General features: G+C 46.1%; 1 protein-coding gene across 1 annotated transcript; it reads right to left on the minus strand.

Annotated features, from left to right (window-relative positions):
* Nucleotides 1-398: 398 nt before the first annotated feature.
* On the minus strand, nucleotides 399-19,788 carry TLR8 (toll like receptor 8). Its single transcript, XM_056131253.1, has 2 exons — nucleotides 19,736-19,788; nucleotides 399-3,883 (listed from the first exon to the last, which is right to left on the minus strand). The coding sequence occupies exon 2, from the start codon at nucleotides 3,875-3,877 to the stop codon at nucleotides 776-778; it is 3,102 nt and encodes a 1,033-aa protein (XP_055987228.1). The 5' UTR covers nucleotides 3,878-3,883; nucleotides 19,736-19,788; the 3' UTR covers nucleotides 399-775.
* Nucleotides 19,789-21,969: the final 2,181 nt, after the last annotated feature.

A 21,969-nucleotide genomic window follows, 5' to 3' on the forward strand; every position in this document is an offset into this window, starting at 1 on the left:
GCAGAGCACATCTGATACCCTGCTCAGTCATAGATAAGTCTCCCTGAGCTGAGGAGATCTGTGACTGATTTCCAACCAATAGAATGATGGGTGGGTTATCACCTCCTTGATTAAGGTAAAGGTAAAGGTAAAGGCCCTCCCGTTGATCATCAATTTGCTCGAGCGGGCCCAGTAACGTCTCCATTGGAGACTTTGTTGTTACTGTGTTTGGCATATCGAATACGTCACGGGGAGCTTGCCAGGCTCTGCTGTGCAGGCGAGATACTCTTGGTAGCTTGCCGGGCTCTCCGAGAGGGGCGGAGGAATCGAACTCGGGTTGGCCATGTTGGCTGCGTGCAAGGCAAACGCCCTACCCGCTGTGCTATCGCTCCATCCCACCTCCTTGATTGGGTCATACAATATAGTGACTTCCATCTTGCCAGCCATTGCTCTTATGGGGGCTTGGAGGAGGAAGCCAACTATGGTGTGGGAGAATTCCATCTGACTGATATGAAGATGGTCTTTGACCAGCAGCTCAGACAGGTACCACATGAGTGGGAACTATGAATAGGATCCTATTTCCAGGAGATGCCTGTGAAGGGTCTCTGAGGGAGTGTGAACAGAGGGCATTGAGGCTAGGCCTGGATTCCTGACTCACAGTGCCAGAGCGATAACAAAAGGGCATCAGATGTAAGCCACTCAATCTGGGGGTCATTTGCTACCCAGCAATAGAGAACTGAGACAAATGGATAATTGCTTTGCATTTTATTATGCGGGTGAACTGTGAAAATGTCAGTTAATATTGCTTAATGGAATCCACATACAAATTGTTGTACCGGGAATCATTTTCTGTTAAGACCACGTTTTTCAGACTTTGCCAAAACAGGCCTTCTGCCTTGGGGTTGTCAGGCCACTGGAGGATGGAGCTTTTGCAGATCCGCTGCCGTAGCCTCAGATACTGAGAATGCTGCAGTACAGGCTCCAGCAAGATAAAAATAATCACGTCCATGTTCTCATCCATGAGTCTCTGCAAGGCCAAGTAGAACGCTGTTTTAAAGTTCCAGTTTCTAGCATATTTTTTGGTTAAAACAAATATTGTTTTCTTGCTCTGGTTAATGCTCTGCATGACGTTATCGATGATGGCCAATCCTGGGTCCCAATCCCTCTCCTCCAAACACAGGAGCACACTTTTTTCTTCGCTCTCTTCAAGGTGAAAGCGCAGTTCGTTGATCACCCAGTCAGTCACGGAAGCATCTTTGGTGTCATAGGAAACATAAGCATCATAGAAAGTTTGGGATGTAGAAAGAGACCGATAGCCTTTCACCTTAGCCAAACACATGTGGTAGACAAACCAGACATCCCAGCAAAACCAGTGGTGAGCCAGGGCAGCCAGTATCACGGCGATGGTGATAAAGGATGTGAAGAGACACAGTGTGGCTGCAATGGTATCCGAAACACAGGTTGTTAGCTCAAGACTCATAATGCTCTGTCCACTTTGATCTCCAGGACTGGCACAGATGACATCTACCAATCTTGGAATTCTGACTTTCTTATTTTCTTCGATCCACATCCGAAAATCTCCAATGTCACAGGTACAGTCGAAAGGGTTTCCACCAAGATCCAAAATCTTTAACTTGGCACCGTCCTTAGTTTGGAGTGTGGATTTATTGATCATCTTTATCAAGTTGTGACTTAAATCAAGGTGTGTCAGACTCTTGGCTTCGGCCAGAAAACTGGAGGGCAGTTGGGAAATTCTGTTTTGTCTCAGTAACAGTGTCTTAAGAGAAGATGTGGATTCAGACAGGCTCCCGTTTAAAAAGGAGAGCTTGTTTCTACTTAAGTCAAGCACCTGGAGATCGGGAAAGTGCTGGAGTACTGTACAGTTAAAGAAATGTAATCTGTTGTCATTTAGATAAAGTTGGGTGAGACGAGGGGGCAAGTTATGGAACACTTCATCCGGGATATGCTGGAGGTTATTAAGGGATAAATCCAGCCTTGTCAGATTTTTCAGATGCTGGAAAAGTTGCCTGTACCTGCTGTCATCAGCATTCCACAAAAGATCCAGGCGGTTGCCACTGAACACTAATTCTTCCAGGGATGTGCTGTTCAGATGGTACTCTGTCAGTGTGTAAATGCTGTTGTGGCTCAAGTTTAAAACTTTTAGCTGTGTTAGATTTTGGATGAAACCTAGACGGTGTGTCACTCCTGCAATCCGGAAATAGTGTGCGTTGTAACTGAGATCTAGGACTTCTAACTCGGTCAGTTCACTGAGTGCATAATCATCGGCAAAGTCTAGCCAATTGTTTGTCAGATCTAAATACTTGATGTGACGCACAGCTTTAAATTCGGTCCCATGGAGCACTTGACCGTTGCCATTTGAAGATAGATTTAAGCAGGCAATGTCACTGAAAGCTTCGAATTGCTTTTCCCCAATAAAGAAAATACTGTTTAAGCTCAAATCTAAGACTTTCCCATAATATGAGCACTGTGGCTTTACTAAAGGGTTAGTGTTATGATAAAAATTGGAATGAGGGTCAAATTCAATATTTGTGAAGCGTGGCTTTCGGATGTGACTTTGGAAAGAGTTCTCCCTGGTGTTACTCACCAAAGGCGATATTCTATTTTCTGACAAATAAATGATGCTCAGGTTGGAGAGATTTTGGAAAATAGTAAAATCAATTTGCTTGATAAAGTTAACACCCAAGTTGATAGTCGTTAAATTTGGAAGACTCATCACAGGCTGGAAATCCTCCTTTCTGAGCTCCTGGAAGACATAACCTCGGAAATGCAGTATCCGGAGGGCTGTCAGATAAGAGAAGTTTCGGGAAATATTAACATATGTTGGATATTCTTTCTTAATATAGTTATAAGATAAATCAAGTATTTCTAAGTTAGACAATTTTGTGAAAAAATCGCCCGAGGCAATCTCTGGCAACAAATAGTTGAATTCTAGATGGAGTAACTTTAGATGAGTCATATTTTCAAACCAGGTAGCAGGAATGTTGCGGAGGGATGTGCTGGAAAGGTTTAGGTAGCGAAGTTGGTTCAGGGTTTGAAAAGCCAAAGGATGTATTTGAATGGATGCGCCTTGGGGACATGGTGTACAAGGAAATGGGGCATTGAAGCACCTCGGACAGTTCCCACTTAGATCCAGGACTCTCAAATTCCTCAGCTTCATGAAGTCTTCTTGACCAATCTTCTGGATCTTGGTGTTACTGAGATAAAGTTCTCTGAGTGTGCTGGGCAGTTTCGGGGGCACGTGGTAAAGGTTGTTGAAAGACAATGAGAGCAGAGTCAGCGTTTTAAGGTTTTCAAATGTCTTGTTTTTGATGTTCATTGTTTTATTACAAACATTGCCGAAATAGCAGTTCCAGTCCAGAAAAAGAACTTTCAGTTTCTCGAGTCCTGAAGTGTCATTTTCTGTCAGTGAAATAATATTGTTCTGTGTGAGTCGCAGGCGCCTCAAAGAACCTGGCAAGGATGCAGGGATGTGCTGGAGTTGGTTGTCTTCCAGCCATAGTTCCTGGAGCTTTTGTAGATGGAGGAACGCGCCATCTGTGATATTCATGCCCTTCCTGTTCATCCTGGGGTTCTCGCTCTGGCTCTGGAGTTTGATGTTGTGGTTTAGATTGAGCTTCGTTAGGTTCAGCAACCCTTTAAATGAGGTATTCGTTATGTGGGTGATGAAATTCTCAGACAGGTCCAGTTCGGTCACATTATGACTCAGTCTTTGGGGAACTTCTTTTAGCCGACGACTGTTGCATTCAGCTATAATAGAGTTGTTAAGCATGATCTCATCGCAAGGATAGCTTCGCAAAAGAACTGGTTCAATGATGAACTCACAGGAAGTGAAGATGGGCAGGAAAAGGCAGGTCCGAAGCAAAGGTTGCAGGGCCATGTTTACCTAAAGAGAAGCAGAAGTGGAGGGCCAGTGTTAAGGGCGGGGTTCCTTTGTCAGGACCAGGGCAGGGCCTGGCTGCTTGGGTAGGTGGCTTGCAGTGTGAGTTCTCTTCACAGGGCTTCAAATTCCGTCAGGAACAAGTTTTACATTCTTAGCTTATTTGGCTTTAAATAAAAGGCTCTCTGAGATTCTGACGAGAAATCCTGAGGAAAGGGTGCTGGAGCACCCCTATGATTCATACCAGTCCCCAACCCAGCCAGTGATGTATCTAGGACTTTATCCTGCTAGCTCAGTTCTCCTTGAAACTGGGGCCAGTCCCAAGGAGAGCTAAGATCTCACTTCTGTGTCTGTCCCTCTAATGACTGCACTTATTTGTGGAATATAAAATAACATAGTATGAGACTAAAACTCAAGGACAGTAGAGACAAGGGCCGGGAGGATTGCTCCACAGTTGGAAGCCTGCCTCAAGAGCTGGGGGAGAAGGCATCTGGGAAAGAGAAGGGATCACTAAGTCAATGATAGTTGGAGGGATTTCTCGGGATGGGAGATGTGTGCTGAAAGTAGATAAAGGACTAGGCATGATGGCCTCTCAGTGTCTGTATTGCAAACCATAATGCCCCAAAGTAGAGAGAGAGTAAGAAGAAAGGTACCTGCCACAGAGGCAGGGGGTGGAGTGGGGTAGAAGTGGTGGGAGGGGCATGGTGGACATTAGTGGTGGAAAATGTATACTGGTGGAGGGATGGGTGTTCGATCATTGTATGACTAAAACCCAATCATGAAAGCTTTGTTAATTCTATCTCACAGTGATTCAATTTTTAAAAATCCATCTAGCTTCTGTTCTGTCATCATCCAGCATTTCCAAGCATGGCCATCTGTCCCCTCTTTATACAACCATATTTCTTATAGGCATTTCCTGCCATTGTCCCATGTCTCTGTGAATGTCTCTCATCTCTCTACTTGCCAAGAAAGTGCACACCTTGTATTTATAACAATAAAAAAGTGTCAGGTATTGTGCCAAACAGAATCATATTCTTACCCAAGTGAGTGCTAGGCACAACACGGAGAGACAGACTCTTACTGTCCTTATTTGTTAGTGAAGAAACCAATGCCGGGTCTTACTAAACGCTGATACGTTGCTGAGCTGGGACACAAGTCACTGTCACTGTCACTGTCCTCCCGTTGTTCATCGATTTGCTCGAGCGGGCTCAGTAATGTCTCCATTGTGATAATTATTATTGTGTTTGGCATATCGAATACATCACGGGTAGCTTGCCAGTCTTTGCCGTGAGGGCGAGATACTCTCAGTAGCTTGCTGGGCTCTCTGAGAGGGGCGGAGGAATCGAACTTGGTCGGCCATGTTGGCCTCTTGCAAGGCAGATGCCCTACCGCTGTGCTATCGCTCCAGCCCAGGGACACAAGTCAGTCTTTTTAAATAACATGTGCTGATCTTTTAAAAATTTATTATTATTATTTTTTGATGTTTGGGGCATACCTGGCAATGCTCAGGGCTTACTCCTGACTCTGCACTCATGAATTACTCCTAATAGTGCTTGGGGGACAATATGGAATGTCCAGAATTGAACCTGGGTCGGCTGCGTGCAAGGCCAATGCCCTACCTGCTGAACTATTACTACAGCCCCTTACCATAGCAAGTTTTTAATCACTGCTCATTGGACCACACGATCTCACTTTGCAATCTCATAATTGGTGCTTCAAATGTGGGGTGTGGTCACATTTTATTTTGCACATAGGCTAGTACTCACAAGTCCCTTATCATATGATCATTGAGTTAATAGCTATTCTTTTGCTAATATTCTAACTTACATAAGAAAGGCATGATTTTTATATTGATATCAGTAATCTGTAGCATTTATTAGAGTGCCTCTCTATAACCCTTTTAGAAGAGGGCTACATATATTTCTTTTGGTATAAAGATATATTCATTTTGGGTTTATATATATGAAACGTTCCTACTGACAATGAAATAAACAGATTAATGTGATCGGATTGATCAACAATTGTGTTAGGAACACTTAAACTCTTACTGCACAGGACATGGAGACTAACATTTATTAAAGTGCACGTTTCACTAACCCTTAACTCCTTATTGTGAGTTCAAACGAGTCTGTGTGTTTTCTGTTCAAATTCGTCTATAGTTAATAATTTTTCTGTTTAAATTCCTCTATAATTAAGAGTTGGGGAACTAAGACTTATTCTCCTACACTTACTATGTAAGTTTTTATGTAGATGTTGATTATTTGGAGAATCCATCATTTTTGCTCATCTGAAACAGCCATAGGATATGAAAATGGAGCAGAACTTCCAGAAGAGAGTTCTCAGTGAGAGATAAAAGACTTGGCCAGAGCATTCAGGGCTCTGAGTGAGAATACTCAACGTAACCATAAGTGATCTTTCATACAGTTTCAACAATAATTTTCTTTTTGGAGGCTTTTTTTTTTGGTCATATCTGGCGATACTCAGGGGTTGCTCCTGATTCTGCAATCAGGAATCACTCCTGGCGGTGCTTGGGAGATCACATGCAATGCCGGGAATTGAACCCGGGTCGGCCGCATACAAGGCAAATGCCCTCCCTGTTGTACTACCACTCTGGTTCAACAGTAATTTTCTTATATTTTTTTCTAATAGCTTTGCTATTTTATTCATTTATTTATTTAGTTTTGGCTTTCGGGCCATACCCAGCAGTGCTCAGGGCTTCCTCCTGGCTCTGCACTCAGGGATCACTCCTGGCAGTGCTCTGGGATTATATGGAATGCTAGGGTACCTTCTGCACTATCTCCCTGCACTGTCTCTCCAGCCACTGTGATTTCATTTTATTTATCTGAAATATTTTACCCACTGGAATTGTTTTGGCATAAAATGGCACAATTTCTAAATTGAGATCCAGTTCCCCCCACATTATTAACTGAAGGGTTTTTCTTGACAGGAAATGTGACTATATTATCTACTGATGTACTCGTGTATTCACATCTTTTTCTAAACTCTGTTCTGCTATTTATTCACCATCCATGAGCTGGTCTTGAACAATTATAGTACTTGTGGATGCTAGAGCGATAGCACAGCAGTAGGGTGTTTGCCTTGCAAGCCGCCTACCCGGCCGAGCCGGGTTCAATTCCTCCACCCCTCTTGGAGAGCCCGGCAAGCTACCGAGAGTATCTCGCCCCCATGGCAAAGCCTGGGAAGCTCCCCGTGACGTATTCGATATGCCAGACACAGTAACAACAAGTCTCACAATGGAGACATTACTGGGCCTGCTCCAGCAAATCGATGAACAACGGGAGGACAGTGCTACAGTGCTACAGTGGATGCTAGTATCTTATAGTACCCTGCTTATGCTTATTCTTTTTTTGAGTTTTCTTTTATAGCCATAACTTAGGAAAAATACTTGAAGTTCACCTCACAGGTAGGGGAGTAATATATTTGACATCTAAAAATGTTTTTATGCATAAACGAGAAGAAATGTAACACAACAGAAAATACCCAAAATATATTAACAAGGTAGTTCACATGAAAAGGGAACAGATTTTAGATGTAATAAAGATACTCAACAACGGGGGCCAGGGAGATAATACAGTGGGGAGGGTGTTTGCCTTGCATATGACCGACCCAGTTTTGATCCCTGGCATCACATATGGTTCCCCAAGCACCACCAGGAGTAATTCCCAAGTGCAGAGCCAGGAGTAACCCCTGAACATCGCTGGGTGTAAGCAAAAAAAAAATTACTCAGCATAGTAAAAAATAATATACTGATGTACCATTTTCACTAATTCTGCTGCTCACACTTTGTTGGTAGGCATTTAAGCTCACACAGCCTCAACGACAGAAAACAATGTGTAATACCTATATAAATGGAAACCTATCCATAAACCCAGCAACTTCATTTCCAGGAATAGACCTTAGGGATAGATCCTCACGTAAGCAACAAATACCGGGGTGACTCGTGCAGGGCTGTGAGCCATGAAAGGCTGTGAGTGATGGAATTGCCTCTGAAGAGAGGTCTGGTTTATATGAACGATGGTGTGTTCATTCCTTTGATGCTACCTACCATTACATAGAAACAGGACGCTCTCTGTGCAGTTATGCCTTCAGAGAGTACTTTGTGAGCTCAGGAACTGTTTCCATGTAGGCCATCCAGCAGGGATCAAAAGATACAAATACCTGACTATTTGGAGATTTCATTTCATTTGGAGATGATGTGAAATCTGTTTGAGATGCCCATTTGGACACTACGTTGCCCATGTGGAGATGGCGCTGGGCAATGGAAAGGGTTATGGGGATAAAGACGGATGGGAAGAGGGATGCTTATGTAGAGTATGTCAAGTTGGCACTCATCTGATATTTTGGTCATGATTAGCCTAGGTTGGGACGAGGAAGACATCATGGATAAAGTGCCACTGTGGTCCTGGCACGCCAGACATCTGGCATGACTTGAACACCTGGTTGCCGACTGAAATTGACTGCTTGTCAGTTTCCTCAAAAAAAAAAACCTGAAATGCTTATCCTCAAATTTTTTTCACTCAAAGGTATAAGACAAATTTCTTTTTGGCATTTTTGGGTCACACAGGGGTTACTCCTGGCTTTTGCACTCAGGAATCACTACTGGAGGTGCTTGGGGGACCCTATGGTATGCTGGAAATCGAACCTGGGTTGGCTGCGTGCAAGACAAATGCCCAGCCCGCTGTGCTATTGCTCCAGCCCCAACAAATTCATTTCTTAAAAGGCTCCTGAAGAACAGTCGGCAGGGTGAGGCTGGATTCCAGACTTCCCTGAGCACGGTAAGCAGCAGTGCTGACAGGGAGTGCCTGGGGCGGGTCCTCAGGGCAAGGACTCCTGTGTGGCCTCTCAGGTCTCAGTACTGGCCCTTTGCATTCCAAGCTAAGCTCCAGGCAACGCCGAGCAAAGTGGAGAAAGGCTGCCAGAGGATGCAGGTGGTGGAACATGGTGAAATGTACTGTGGTTGTTTTCTTTTTTTTTTCGGGTCACACCCGACAATGCACAGAGGTTATTCCTGGCTCTGCACTCAGGAATTACTCCTGGTGGTGATCGGGGTACCATATGCGATGCTGGGAATTGAACCAGGGTCGGCCGCATGCAAGGCAAACGCCCTACCCACTGTGCTATCGCTCTAGCCCCTGAAATGTACTGAGTTTTCTGGACAGAAACAAGGCAAGAGTCTTAAACTTCTTGAAGGAAAGGTCGGGACATGACAGGACTGTTTGGAGGGGGTGTCATGAAGGAATTTGAGGTTCCCAGTTTCACCTTATTGAGAGAGTCCCTGGGAAAGACCAAGACTTGATCAGTCCCCGAATCTCTGTTAGGAGAGAAGTAGGGGCGGGGGTAGGCGTAGGGATGGCCATTCAGGGCAGACTCGAGAAGTTGAGGGGAGACCCCTCACAGTTCTTAGCCTTCCCAAAAGGGACATGCAGGCTTTTCATGTACCCCGGGCACAGGCTCTAGGGGTCAGGCGCTTCTCCAGTACTTCCTCTTGGCACCATAGCCCCAAAAGGTCCCAAACTTAGGCTGGGACAGAAGGTGAAAGGGAAGCAGAAGTGAGAAGTGACCGTGGAGCATTTACTGAGCAGGGCCCAACCGCCAGACCACTGCCTGTGCACCAGAAACAACGAAGGAGAAAAACGCCCCCTGCACCAACCACGTGGTGAACCCCAGCAGTGAATACTGGAGTGCGGACCCAAAGCAGTGATTCTCCAAGCAAAGAGGAAGTGCCAGGAGGAAGAACCAAAGGACATCCAGAGAGTGACATACCCTTCTGTTGGTTGGGCCTGGCAGCAGAGGGCTTGCTGGTGGGATGCTAAAGGATTATTTCTCCCTAAACTTTGGGGGCTCCAATGAGACAGGATGTACCCCAGACCTGAGGACAGGGAGCACCGGTGGCAGAGCAGAAGGGAGAGGTGTCCACAAGGGTGCAGGAATGACTGGCAGCAGTGATATTGGTCTGCAGAATGCCGAGTGTAGGAGTGAGTGTGAGCATGTGGACGAGCGTGTGTGAGCATATATGTGACCATATGCATGAGCGTGTACTTGTGTGTGAGCATATGTGTGTGTATGTGGCACATGTCTGTGAGAGTGTAGGTCCATTTGTGTGAGTGTGTGTTCGTGCTGACTTGCAGCAGACGGACCTCTCTTGTCCCACACCTCCACCAGACACAAGCAGGTCGAGGGTGACCTGGCAAAGACAGACTACGGCGTCCAAAGGAGAGTCGGTGTGTGGAGTGCCACCTTATCCTCTGCCTCCTAGCTGGTGCTGGGGACTGCCCCCTGCATGTTGAGGGCTGTCCCACTCCAGCACCCTGGACGACACCAGCGTGGGTGGGAGGAGCACTCACAGAGAGCACTGGTGTGACATTGAGCATGTGAGAGTCAAGCCTAAAGGCACCCTAGGAGAGTCTACCGGATGAATACTTCAGGATGAAGTATTCCCAAAGGTTCCCGCAGGTCCGGAGCAATAATAACAGCAGGTAAAGTGTTTGCCTTATACGTTGCAGACCTGCATTCTATCTCTGATGCTCCCCAAGCACCACCAGGGTTATCCCTGTGCACAGCGCCAGGAGTCATCCCTGAGCACAGTGCCAGGATTAAGCCGTGAGCACTTCTGGGTGTGGTCCAGAAGAGAAACGCTGAACAATAAAAAAACTTGGAGGCTGGATCAATAGCTCAACAAGGATGACTTTTACCTTGCATGTGGCCAACCTGAGTTCAATCCTGAGTACCCCATGTGGACCATGAGCCCTAAGCACAGAGCCAGGAGTAAGCCCTGAGCACCAGAGCACCACTGGATGTGTCCCAAAAGTGAACCAAAATTTTTTTTTTGCTTTTTTTTGGGGTCACACCTAGCAATGCTTAGGAGTTACTCCTGGCTCATGCACTCAGGAATTACTCCTGGCACTGCTTGTGGGACCATATGGGATGCTGGGGATCGAACCTGGGTCGGCCGTGTGCAAGGCAAACGCCCTACCTGCTATACTATCGCTCCAGTCCCCCCCCCCCAATTTTTTTAAAAAGTTTTTCTTGGGGCTGAAGCAATAGCACAGTGGGTAGGGTGTTTGCCTTGCACGTGGCTGACCTGGATTCCGGCTGACCCGGATTCGATTACCAGCATCCCATATGGTCTCCTGAGCACTGCCAGGAGTAATTCCTGAGTGCAGAGCCAGAATAACCCCTGAGCATCACTGGGTATGACCCAAAAAGAAAAAAAAAGTTTTTCTCCCAGGTGACATGGCTAAAACACTAGCCTTAACAGCGAGAAGCCACGAGTTCCATCCCTTGTGCTTCCTAGATGTGCTTGGCAGTTCTACTGTCTGTGATTCCCGGTGCCACAAATGCTTTCTGGCCATACTATGGCCAGATGTATGTGGGCTGTGACTCCGGGAGCACAGTGGCCTGTATGAGCCCTGTAGCCTGATGTGTGACCCCAGTGAGCACCACAAGTAAAATGTGTGAGGACCACAATCAGGCATGTGTGTGACCGCATCTCAATAGACAGAAGGCAGCGGGTAGTGTGAATCCCCAAGGAAAGATATACCAGCACCTGATTCCTTGCCTTGCTAATCTTCCTTCCTTCACCGCGAGAACAGAATTTGTTGCTGCAGTGGACCATGGGCCTATGGGCTGGACTCGGCCTCTTAGAATTTTCAAAAGATTATACCAAATGGCAATTTACCTTGATTTCTGAGCTTTGTGGCATCGTCACTTCCTTAAAATTTTCACCCTCTGCAAACCACATCACGGGGCTTTGCAGTGTGGAAGATTTTGACGATTTCACAGCCCACACCCCAAACAGAACTAACTCACCCCCACTTCCTGGACTGAGACGTATCCGCTGAGAACAACTGGAACTTCCCTTCTGTGCCTGCTGCTTCCCTCTTCAGTGGTGAGTTGCTAGCCCCCGTCACTCAGGGACCTTACCCAGCTCGAAAGAGAGGTGAAAACAAGCCCAAACTGAAAAAGATCAGAGGCAATGTTTGCTCGAATGAAGGTCTTGTGGCTTAGGTTGTTGGGTATTTTCTGTGGTGTTGGGGATCCAACCCAGGCTTTATATCATGTGAGGCAAGTGCTCGCATGCTGAGCTATACCCCCGCAGACGTGGATGATCCTCTGGAAAGTAAATTCTTTCTCAGACAGATTCTCAGTCTCCTCTCTGCAACTCTCTGGAATTCTAAACTCCTTAAAGGTCTGAGCACTTTCAGATTTTATTTTCTTTTGTTCCTTCCTTGGGCCTTCTGAGAAATGCTCAGGGGATTTGCGGACCACACTAGGCAATATTCAGTCAACAAGGCCAGGTGGTTCTCTCTCAGGCCTGGCAGTGGCTCTTGGAGAGCTTCAAGGCTATATCTGGGGGTGCTCCAGGGGCCAAGGAATGCTGGGCATTGACTTGAGGACCTGGCCATGAAAGAGAGGAGCTCCAAGCCTTTGCGCTCTCTCCCTGTGCCCTGTTGGTTTTGTTTATTACTTTATTTGACAGCAAAACTTGATCTGAAATAACCTCCAACTACTCTCATATTTTATTGCCATGCTCAGCAGAAGTGTTTGCTGTAAAAATAAAAAAAAATATGTACAGTGCTTTGGGAAGTATTGCCATTTAGACAATGTTAATTCTCCCGATCCATGAACAGGATGGTGTCTCACTAATAAAAATTAAAAATAAATAAATGAATAAAATAAAAATATTCAATAAAAATAGCCATGTTCACAACTTGGACCCATTGAAGGTATATTGTAAGAATCCTGTATTTATGGGCCAGAGAGATAGTACAGGGGATAAGGTGCTTGTCATTCATGTTACTGACCTGAGTTTGAGTCCTAGTACCCCATCAGGTTCCCTGAGTCCTGCCAGGAGTGATCCCTGAGCACAGAACCAGGAGTAAGGCCTGAGCACTGCTAGGTGTAGCCTGCAAACCCAAGCCGAAACAAAACAAAAGAATCCTATGGTGACCATATCATCTGACTAAAATATGAATTCTGAACTGTGACATAGTTCTGGCCTACAGACTTCAGATAATGTAGTTGTGAATTAATACTTAGATCCCATTTGTTGGGGGTGTCTTAGCAATTCCTGAATTTTGCTTGGTATATCCACTGAGTCAGAAAATAAAATGTGGGGTCAACAGGGGTCAATTTTTGAATCTCCCTGGGTTAAAGACATCTTGACTTTTGTGAATCTCTTCCTTGCTCCATAAAAAAGTAAAACTGTGGTTTTGTGACATTGGTATACAAAGACATAAAATTCAGGTTGGTTTCTACTTATTTTCCTGTTTTAAAAAGAAATGCAAATTTCTGCTTAAGATAACAAGGGCCCCTGGGACTTCTGTGTCTAAAGAGAAGTCAGCCCAGTGCTGCTGAGTATAATGGGGTTTAAATGAGGACACCACAGGCAAGCTAAGTAGCAGACTTTGGAAGTTAAGTATTAGCTCGAGAATGATGACAATGAAGTAAAGGACTAGGACTGAGTAGAAGTGGCAGAATACAGGATCAAGAAAGGGAGTTTGTAAGCAGTCATATTGTGTGTCCCCAAAAGATATGTTGCTTGACATAGTATGGAAACAACCCAAGTGCTCAAGGACAGATGAGTGGATAAAGGGACTATGGTACATCTACACAATAGAATACTATGCAGCCATTAGGAAAAATGAAGTCATGAAATTTGTTTGTACATGGATGGACATGGAGAGTATCATGCTGAGTCAAGTGAGTAGGAAGGATAGGGGCAGACATAGAATGATTTCACTCATTTGTGAGATATTAAGGAAAAAACCATACTATGAAAAACATACCCAAAGACAGTAGAAACGAGGGCCAGGAAGACTGCTCCACAGTTGGAAGCTTGCCATAAGCAGTGTGCAGGGGAGGGGGACAATTAGAATGAGAGAAGGGACCATTATGACAATGATAGTTAGAAATGATCACTCTGGACAGGAACTGAGTTGCTGAAAGGAGGTAAAGTGATATACAAGATAACCTTTCAGTACCTGTATTGCAAACCACAGTACCTAAAAGAAGAGAGGGGGAACAGGTGGTGGAGGAGGAGGAGGAGGGAGGAGGTAGGAGAAGGAGGAGGGGAAGAGGAAAAGGAAGAGGAAAATGAGTGTCTGTCATAGAGGCCAGCTTGGACGGGGGGAGGAGGAAACTGGGGACATTGATGGTGGGAAATGTACCATGATGACGGGATGGGTGTTGGAACATTGTATGACTGAAACCCAATCTCCAACAACTTAGTAACTGTATATCTCATGGTGATTCAACTTGAAAAAGACATGATGAAGGGGCTGGAGAGACAGTGCCATGTTAAAGCACATGATTCACATGTGCCCAACCCGAGTCCTGTCCCTTGAACCTCATGATTTTCTGAGCATAGTTGGGTACAGCACTATAGGCCTCCCTACAGGACTTACCTTGGTGGACCAGGTGATCCATGTCATTGCAGGGCCATCAAGCAGTACTACATCCTTGGACCCTCACATTGAACCACTGACCAGTTGGTCAGGACCCATGATTACCTCTTGGGAGGCCCCCAATCCCCTCTGCCCCACAAATGTGGAATTTCTTTCTTTTTTTTTGTTTTTTTTTTGTGTCACACCCGGCTATGCACAGGGGTAACTCCTGGCTCTGCACTCAGGAGTTACTCCTGGCGGTACTCAGGGGACCATATGGGATGCTGGGAATCGAACCTGGGTCGGCCACGTGCAAGGCAAACACCCTACCCTCTGTGCTATTGCTCCAGCCCCCAAATGTGACATTTCTAAGCTTTGTCTGTGGACTGTGACCTCCTCTGGAAATAGGGTCTTTGCAGCAAGAATCAAGTTAAAATAACGTTCTATGAAATTCGGGCAGGTTTCACTGCAGTGACTCGGAGCCTTAGTAGAAGCAGATGTTTGGACAGAAACGCAAAGGAACAAAGGCCGTGCAAAGTCAACACTTTGGAGATTGACAGGATGCTATGCCAACCAAGGAATGTCTAGATGTGCCAGTGACACCAGAAGCTCAGAGAAAGGCAGGCGGACAGATTTTTCCTTTGGAGCCCCCAGAGGTGATCAGCCTGGGAACATCACCTTGATTTCAGGCGTCTGTCTCCAGAGTTGTGAGGAAACTGCTTTCTGTTGTTTTGAGTCCCCAGACTTGTGGCATTAAGGAACCACAGCCCTAGGAGACCCAGAGTAAGAACAGAGAACAGGAAGTAAGAGGGCCTCGGGGGTAGCCCATGTGGAGAACAGTTCTAGCTGCCAGAATCAGTTCTCTGCACCACCCTAAGATCAATGCAGGCAATGCCTGGTGTGCATGGCTGATTCACGGCCATCTTTATTTGCCACCGGAAGAACTCAGCATGTGTTCATTTAAAAAAGACATGGATCATGAAAAAACTAAGACCTGTGCAGTTTGAAGACTGGCTCAGAAAAGTCTGCCTTCGCTAAGGACAACGTGAGGCCCAGAGAGCCCTGGGCCACCCCAGGACCCAGCCCATGGGGTACGGGCTGAGGGCAGGGCAGACTGGACATGCAATGCAAGTGGCCCGTCCAGTCTAGCACATCAGTCCTGCAGGTTTTTCCAATTAGTCCAGGGTGTTGGAGGGCTTCTAAGCTCAGCACCTTTATGGAATCAATAGCTTCAGTGGCCTGAAACTCCTTCCCTCAGCTGCAAAAAGAGGTTTTGCAAGACACCTCCTTCCTGGCCCTGTTCTAACATTTCCAACACATTTGTGTGATTAGCCCCACACTGCCCACAGCCCCAACTATACCCCTTTTTCACAATAGGTCCTGTCCCCTGACACGAAAGTGTCAAGCGAACCTATTGCTTAGAAACCGTGAGTAACCCCCCAAACCGATTGTCTTAATTGTTTGACCTTGATGATGTAAGATTGCACCAGAGTTGAGTGTTTTGCTGTTGTTCGTTTCTTTGTTTGATATTGGGCCACAGGTACCTAAAGCTTACTCCTGCCTCTGTATTTAAGGATCACTGCTGGCAATATGATGGCAAGGATCAAACTGAGGTCCATTATATACAAGCTAAGTACTTCAGGGTGTTTTGGGTTTTGGGGGGGTCACACCCAAAAGTGTTCAGGAGTTACTCCTGATTCTCCACTCAGGAATTATTCCTGGTGGTGTTCCAGGGACCATATGGGATGCCAGGGATCAAACCCAGTGTGAGTCTGGGAGCAAGTCAGTCATTTTCTTATTTACTCCTCACGAAAGCCAGTGAGGGGCTGGAACGATAGTACAACAGGTAGGGCGTTTCCTTTGCATGCAGTGGAACCGGGTTTGATTCCCAGCATCCCTTATGGTCCCCAGAGCACTGCCAGGGATAATTCATGAGTGCAAAGCCAGGAGTAGTCCACCCCTGTGCATCACCAGGTGTGATGCAAAAAGAAAAAAAAAAGCAAGCAAGCCAGTGAGCTAGATGCTGCCATAAGCCCTAGTTTTCCAGGCTTGAGATCTGCGACTCAGACAGGCTGGCTACCCAAAAGATCACTCACAAGGTGGGTAGCAGAGCGGAGACAGAGCCTTGATGTACTGGGGTTGGTGGTGAATTGGCAGTAACGTGGTTTTCCTGAGAAGCAGAGACCTGGTCACTGTATCCTGCAACCTGGGGATTCCAGTGGCCTCCTGCCTGTCTACAAACATCAGATGAGGACAGAGCAACTGGTGTGGGGAGGGAGTGTCCCCAAACAGTGCTCAGGAGGAACCCTTATGGCGATACCTGGCTGAATGGTTTGATGCTTCTCTTCCAGGATGTGGCACTGCTCTGGGGACCACGCAGTGCCAGGAGTCACACTTGGATCTTTGAACATGCAGAGCACGTGCACCCCAGCTCTGGGCTTATCTCTAGGCCCGGGCACTGATGTTAGGTACAGATACCAACTAGCAGCCCTTTGTAGCTACCTGTAAAGTCAGTACAACCTGTGCTTGCTGGTGCCCATTCAGAGAGATGGGGGATGCGTTTCAATACATTTTAGGGGGGTGGATAATAGTTTAAGAAGTAACACGGGGCCGGAGCGATAGCACAGCGGGTAAGGCATTTGCCTTGCACGCAGCCAACATGGCCAACACAGGTTCGATTCCCAGCATCCCATATGGTCCCCCGAGCACCGCCAGGAGTGATTCCTGAGTGCATGAGCCAGGAGTAACCCCTGAGCATCGCTGGGTGTGACCCAAAAATAAAAAAAAAAAAGAAGTAACACATGGGGACGAGAGATAGCACAGTGGATAAGGTGGCTGCTTTGCAGATAGCCAACCCAGGTTTGATTCTTGGCACCGTGTATGGTGTCCTGAACTTCATTAGGAGTGATCGCTGAGCACATACCTAGGAGTAATCCTTCAGCATTACAGAGTGTACGTCCCCCCCCCCCCCCGCCAATTAAATTAACATCTGTACCACTGTAGCACTGTCCTCCCGTTGTTCATCGATTTGCTTGAGCGGGCCCAGTCACATCTCCATTGTGAGACTTGTTGTTACTGTGTTTGGCACATCAAATAGGTCACAGGTAGCTTGCCAGGCTTTGCCATGCGGGCGAGATACTCTCGGTAGCTGCCGGGCTCTTTGAGAGGGGTGGAGGAATAGAACTGGGCTCAGCCGGTCGGGCCCGTGCAAAGCAAACACCCTACCCACTGTGCTATCGCTCCAGCCCATCACATAACATTAATAAATTAAATTAAAATAACAAATGCTCAACTCTGTTCAATAGGTCAGTCGAACTCAAAAGACACATTCCATAGGCCATGGAGAGGGCACCAAGAATCACGGCCAAGTGAGTTTCATTTTTTTTTCCTTTTTTGGGTCACAGGGGTTACTCCTGTCTCAGGGGTTACTCCTGGCTCTGCGTTCAGGGGTCACTCCTAGCAGTGCTGGGGGACCATCTGGGATGCCGAGGATTGAACCCAGGTTGGCCGCGTGCAAGGCAAACACCCTCCCCCACTGTGCTATCACTTCGGCCCCAGGCAAGTGAGTTTCCAAGACCAGTTGTCCAAGACCAGTGAGGCTCCTCCTGCAGCTCTATGGTCTGGGCCTCAGGAGACTGGCTTGTCCCAGATGTGCTCTGGGTCTGGATGGTTACTTTAGGATTATTGCATGAAGGCATGAGAAATGGGGCTTCGAGAGGAGGATGCACCTCACAGTGGCTCTCCTGCTTCCCCAATGCCTCGGACAAGGGAAGCTTCTGCCTTCTATAATCAAACTGAGTCCCAAGCTCCCAGTTGGTTGCTACTTTAGGGCAGGGAACCCACTCTGCACTTCAACGTCACACTGGAGATGCCAGTTTGAAAGCTCCATATGTCCTCCTTTACCCTGTTCTCATTTCATTGCCAGAGACCGAGGCTAGAGCGACAGCACAGCAGGTAGGGTGTTTGCCTTGCAAGCGGCCGACCCGGGTTCAATTCCCAGCATCCCATATGGTCCCCTGAGCACCGCCAGGAGTAATTCCTGAGTGCAGAGCTAGGAGTAACTCGTGTTCATTGCCAGGTGTGACCCAAAATGGAAAAAAAATAAAACCCCCCAAAAAACAACCATTGCCAGGGACTCAGCTGGAAGGGTCCTCACATGAGCCTGCTATCAAGGCAAGATTAAGACTCTCTGCTCGGAAGCTGGCCGTCAGCCAGATCCTTGCCCTCCACCAACTGCACGTGAGAGGCAGGAGGGTCTCTTTTCCAAGTTTAATTTAATTATATATTCTGTCTTGCAATTCAATTAGACTGGTTCTCATGGCGGCGTGCAGCCATCAAATAGAAATCACTAACTTCGCTCACACGTCTGTGCTTGTCATTGTCATTGGTTCAGTTGGCCCAATCCATTCTTGGCCAGTACAGTCATTTTGTAATGCATCATAAAATTTTACTGCGGACTTAATTTACTCTCAAGATCTAGAATGGGTACTAAATGAATGTTAAAAATTAACTGAAAAATGTATGTTAAATGGGGGTAGAAAATCACTCTAAGAACTGTAATCAGGAATAAATGAGCTGGGGAAAATTTACATGATAAATCTTGGTTATTTGCATCCCAACTAGCAGTGATTGGAGGTCACTCCTGACGGTACTCAGGGGACCATGCGGTACTGGGGTTCAAATGCGGAGTTCCCATATGCAAAAGCTAAATGCTTCTATGAGCATTATCCCTGGTCAGTTTTGGATGAGTCCTCTTGCAATCAGTCTTTTCAATTGCTTTGAGATATCATTGGATTTTCCAGAAAATATTCTTTTGAAAAAGATCAAATCTGAGGCCGTGGGGGAAGTTGCTTGCTTGGCATGCAGCCAACGAGGTTCAATCAATCCCCAGCATGGCAGGTGGTCTCCTGAGTCCCACTAGGAGTGATCCCTGAGCAGAGCCGGGAATAACCCCAGAGCACAGCGTTGTATGTCCCATAAAGCAGAACCAAAACCAAAAAACAGACCACGTTTGCTTTTTAATTTGATAACTGTTGACAATAACAAAAACTGAAGACCTGCTCTATCTAAACACTGGAATATAATTATAAAAATGCTAACTTGTGTAGTTAAAACCCTGAAGAAGCCAAACAGCGATTAGTATTGAATCAAGCCTCTCATCATAAATTAATTCCCGGCCATATGAGGCTGAAGCCTGTTCTTTCCTGCATGAGCAGACTGGAAACCAGGACCCTCTTGACTTCCCTTCCCACCCTTTCTCACTTGGAATTGGCTGTTTCCTGTTCAAATGTCTAAGACCACTGCATTTTGGTTTCCAGAATGGCTGTACCCCGGACACTTTGCCTTTGTTTAGACTTTCTTTGTTCATACCATTTACCACCGAACCATATTTCTACAGAGGAATCCCCCAGTGTGCAGGAAGGCTGTGTTAGAAAGAATAGAAGTGGCTCACCGCAGTTCTGGTGTTGTCCCGTAGCTTCTCCGTGCTCTCTGCAGCTGTGCAGAGTGGTACACTCGGTGCTCATGGAGGAAAGAAACTGATAGACTTCCTGAAATCAGTGGTTTTACCAGCAGCACAACCTCACATGCGCTTTGCAGAAGCTTATATGGGAGGAAGGGAACTTGTGATTTCTTAAGCATTGCCAAATTTTGGGCTTTAAAGTTTCAAAAGTAAAATTGTGGGGGAGGTGATGATTAATTTATAAGTCATTTCAATATAGTGCAGGGCTGGAGCCATAGCACAGTGGGTAGAGCGTTTTTCCTGCACGTGACTGACCCGGGTTCGATTTCCAGCATCCCATATGGCGGTCCCCTGAGCACCGCCACGAGTGATTCCTGAGTGCATGAGCCAGAAGTAACCCCTGTGCAAAAGCCAGGTGTGACCCATATGTATATATATATATATAGATATATATGTATGTATATATATATATAGCTTATATATATAAGCAAAGCAATATATATATATATTGCAAGCAAAGTATCTATGGTGTGTGTGTGTGTGTGTGTGTGTGTGTGTGTGTGCATAAGCCTGTCACACAGAAGTGAAGAGCAGTAAGTTCTGGAGAGCGGGACGGTGGGGACTGTAAAAGGGAAATATATTCCTTAGTGGTTTTTTCCCCTCTTACCACATATTTGTCCTCGATTTAGGATTGCACAAACTCTTTTGCTTGACACTAGTTCAATGACAGGCATAAGGTTTTATCATTGTTCTACACATTTCGAAGACAATGCATAGTACAAGTGTGCAAATGTGAGTCCCCTGTGTATTTGTGACTACACAGAGTGATTATGTCTGGATGCCTGCACAGCTCAACTGGCACCGGGCACATAGAATAGGCTCAATAAAAGTGCACTGAGTAAATGAATAAGAAATGTTCTTGTGGTAGGAAAAAATGTCTTGTTTTGTTCTAATAAGGGAAATTTTAGGGGTTGGGCACACACCCAGCTATGTTAAGGGTTTATGCCTCACTCTGTGCTCAGGGGTCACTTCTAGCAGGGCTCAGGTGGTGCCAAGGATCAAACCTGGGTCAACTGTGTGTAAACAAGTGCCTTACCTGCTGTACACTCTCTGACCTCAGTGGGAACTGAATTTTTAGCTTTCAACAGGGGACATCAGATTTGAAGAGCAGAGGTCATCGACTATGGCCTCAGAACCAAATCCTGCCTGGGAGCTAAGAAAGATTTTCCCAGATGACAAAGAACAGTAACTTTAAGTTCCAGTTAGGAAAACTGCTACCACCCTCCCCCTTAGAATTCTGTTCTTTTCAGATCTACATTATAAAATGCATACTTGATTCTGTATATCTGTCTAGATGGGGCTTTGAACAACACCTGGCAGTCCTTAGACGTGCTCCTGACTCAGACAGTGCTGGGGACCATATGCTGTACTGGAGGTCAAACAGGGATCAGTTGACATTTCTTATTATATTTTGGATTTCACAGATGAAAGAATTGTAATGCCTCTTTATGGAAGTACTTCTGCAATGCGGTCGATTTGCCCACTGGTGTGTCGAGTTTATAACACATGGTGGTTCTTTTTTTTTTTTTAAATAATTTTTATTAGTGAAACACCTTGAGGTACAGTTGTAGACTTACAAATTTTTGTGCTTGGGTTTTCGATTATACAATGATCAAATACCCATCCCTCCACCAGTGCCCATTTTCCACCACCATGGATCCCAGTATCCCTCCCACCTCCATCCCCCCATCCCACCCTGCCTCTGTGGCAGGGCATTCCCTTTTGTTCTCTCTCTCCTTTTGGGTGTTGTGGTCTGCAAAAGAGACATTGAGTGGCAATCATGTTTGGTCCATAGTCTACTTTCAACATGCATCTCCCCTCCTGGGAGGATCCTCCAAACACCCTTTATTTGGTGCTCCCTTCTCTATCTGAGCTGCCCTTTCCCCTAGAATTCCCGGCTGGCCTCTAAGCCATGGAGTAATCCTCCTGGTACTGATCTCGGCTATTTTTGGGTATTAATTTCCTATTTTGTTACTTTTACATGGTGGTTCTTGACTGAGAACGTTTGCTGATCTGGGCCAACTAGAGAGTAAAGGCTGAATTGCATTTACTGTATCCATCTTGCCTGGGACAGGGGTGACATTTCACACACACACACACACATACACACACACAAATCTGATGATGATGATCAAGCCAGTGCTGCCCCTTCAAGAACCTCTTTA

The sequence above is a fragment of the Sorex fumeus genome, unplaced genomic scaffold (assembly GCF_029834395.1).
Source record: "Sorex fumeus unplaced genomic scaffold, SorFum_2.1 ptg000086l, whole genome shotgun sequence".
NCBI classification, from domain to species: Eukaryota; Metazoa; Chordata; class Mammalia; order Eulipotyphla; family Soricidae; genus Sorex; species Sorex fumeus.